The sequence below is a fragment of the Larimichthys crocea genome, unplaced genomic scaffold (genome assembly GCF_000972845.2).
Source record: "Larimichthys crocea isolate SSNF unplaced genomic scaffold, L_crocea_2.0 scaffold68679, whole genome shotgun sequence".
In the NCBI taxonomy this organism is placed as follows: Eukaryota; Metazoa; Chordata; class Actinopteri; family Sciaenidae; genus Larimichthys; species Larimichthys crocea.
In genome coordinates, this window is record NW_020859067.1 from 1 (window position 1) to 2351 (window position 2351).

The 2351-nt window shown below is 37.1% G+C and overlaps 1 protein-coding gene across 1 annotated transcript; it reads right to left on the minus strand.

The window, feature by feature from the left end:
* Window positions 1–23: 23 nt before the first annotated feature.
* Window positions 24–1903, minus strand: LOC109139417 (uncharacterized). Its single transcript, XM_027276908.1, has 6 exons — window positions 1833–1903; window positions 1386–1718; window positions 860–1216; window positions 613–735; window positions 396–454; window positions 24–301 (listed from the first exon to the last, which is right to left on the minus strand). The coding sequence occupies exons 1-6, from the start codon at window positions 1879–1881 to the stop codon at window positions 197–199; spliced, it is 1026 nt and encodes a 341-aa protein (XP_027132709.1). The 5' UTR covers window positions 1882–1903; the 3' UTR covers window positions 24–196.
* Window positions 1904–2351: the final 448 nt, after the last annotated feature.

Consider the following 2351-nt stretch of genomic DNA (forward strand, 5'->3'; position numbering starts at 1 on the left):
TTGACAAAACATATTAATATTTTGCCTTTAACATCCTTTACGTTATCCAGATTACATCATGTGGTTTATTTCTGAGGTGAAATGTCAGCGCCAGTGCTGCTGAAACAATGTATTTTCCATCCAGTGTGGTTCATCAAAGTTATATGAGTATCAATAAGCAAATCCAGTGTATAGATTGTCAAAAAAGGCTGTGACATCACTTTAGATGCTCTCTTCCTCTGCTGTTGCTCTTCCTCTTCCTGCCTTGCCAGCTTTCCTCCAGGCAAAGTTTGGTGTAATAAACCAAAGTTTCCTCATTTCTCTGAAGAAATAAAAATGCAAACATGCAAATAAATGAGAGATCAGATTTAATACATCCTGATAACTTTTTAAAAGTCCATCACCAAATTGTTTACCTGATGACTTTGCTGATCACCACTGGCTGCTGCAACATTTGCTTGCAGAGTGACAACAGCTGTATTTTAAAAAAAGAAATAATAGATTATGAAAGTGATGGATTTCACTGTATTGAAAATGAATGATACTGTAGGTTATAGTTACACACAGCACATATGTAAATGAAATGATATTAACTTTTGTTTAATAGATCAGTGTATGAGTTACATCTCTTACCGTTACAACAATCACAGGATTTCTTCTTGATGGCACAAACAAGAAAGCCGATAACAATCAGACTCAGAGCCAAAGCACACAACAGAAACAGGACCATATTCTGCAAAACCTGCCTGCTGAAGGCTGAAACATTAATAAACAGTAGGAAAGAAGCAAATACTGAAAGTTAATAATCATTTTGATGAGATCCTTCCAGTTTTTAAATGAATGATTATTAATGATTTGTATTAAAATGTTCTGCAGTTACCTTCAATCTCCAGCTTTGTTCCATTTCCAAATAATATCTCCCCACATGTGGCCACAGCACAGTAATAAGTCCCAGCATCAGAGGAGCTGACCTTCTTAGAGAAGCTGTAGACACATTTCTGTGGAGAGTGAGTCTGAGGACTCCTCTCACATTCATCACCACTGTTTCCATGAGCGTAAATTAAACTGGGATGTGATTCATCTGATCCGGCTCTGAACCAGTACACACTGTGTTCTCTTGGACAGGTTTTATTCTCAGAGTCAGAGAGGACTGAACACTGCAGAGTCACTGAGTCTCCTGGACGGACTGGATCAGATGGAGGGACTTGAAAGACGGCAGTGATATCAGGTTCTGGTCCTGGAAATACAATAAGAAAAAAACATTCTTTACTCACTGAAAATAAATGTAACTAAAAATGGTAATTTATATCCATAAACATTGTCCGATAAATTATGGAAGCATACTGTCTTTACATATACATGATCATTACATTTAAATGTAAACTTCTGTTATCAATGATGTTTACCTTTAATCCTCAGAAATGTTCCTTTCAAAAACGTCAGGCTAAGTTCATTTATTTTTATACAGTAGTAAAGTCCAGTGTCGCTGAGCTTTGTCTCATGAATTTGCAGAAGAAATGTTCCAGGTTCTTGTTTTGTTGTCATGCGAGGTGGCTTGTTAACACCGTTATAATCAAAGGAATATGTTCCTCCCAAGAATTCAGGCATGTTTCCAGAAACTAGCCTGAACCAAAAAAAAGTTGCTTCGAACTCTGATGATCTCTGGCGTGTACACGTCAAATTCACATCATCTCCAACACCAACAGTCTTCATGTCAAAGTTCAGATCATCTGAGCATCCTAAAGACAAATGAAATACAGCAGTGATCAACAACAGAGATAGATTCATATCTGCCCTGTGCTCAAATGATGCAAGAATATGAAAATATATTTATAAGACAAAAGTTGACTTACGCCCCACTGTGAGGATCAGCAGTAAATAAAACACGGTCAGCATTTTCATGTTATTCCACTTGAGATCACTGAAATTTAGACTGCGTTAGAAGATGATTCACCTTAATGTAACTATATCAAGGGGGAGGGAACAAGTTTAGAGCAATCTGATTGGTCCATTGTTATGTAGGCATCTCACTGCACTACCACAGAGGAAGTAATATCACAATCTTTCCAACCTAAAGACATGAAACAACATCAGCTTTTGTTTGGTTTCTGTAACTGACACTGACAGTTTGATTTTTCTGATCTTGTGTGTGTGTTCAGCTAATAAGGAAACAGCCTCAATGACCTCATGGGGCTCATGTACCAAGAGACATTTCTGATCTGTACATTATTAGTTTTTGTTGTCATTTGTTGTTTATATTTATAGAAACCTTAAAATAGTTCAGGTGCTCAGTTTTCAGTGCTTCATGGGTATTATCCCCATGCAACATGGTGCAATAAAACCAACCGATTCAGTTCAAAGAGTTCAAAAGC

Excerpts from the sequence above, each read along its gene's own strand:
- LOC109139417 (XM_027276908.1), bottom strand. The coding sequence starts at position 1,881 with ATGAAAATGCTGACCGTGTTTTATTTACTGCTGATCCTCACAGTGGGG. Across the intron at positions 736-859 it reads AACAAAGCTGGAGATTGAAG|CCTTCAGCAGGCAGGTTTTG; the intron begins GTAACTGCAGAA and ends TTAATGTTTCAG. Across the intron at positions 455-612 it reads ATCCTGTGATTGTTGTAACG|CTGTTGTCACTCTGCAAGCA; the intron begins GTAAGAGATGTA and ends TTTAAAATACAG.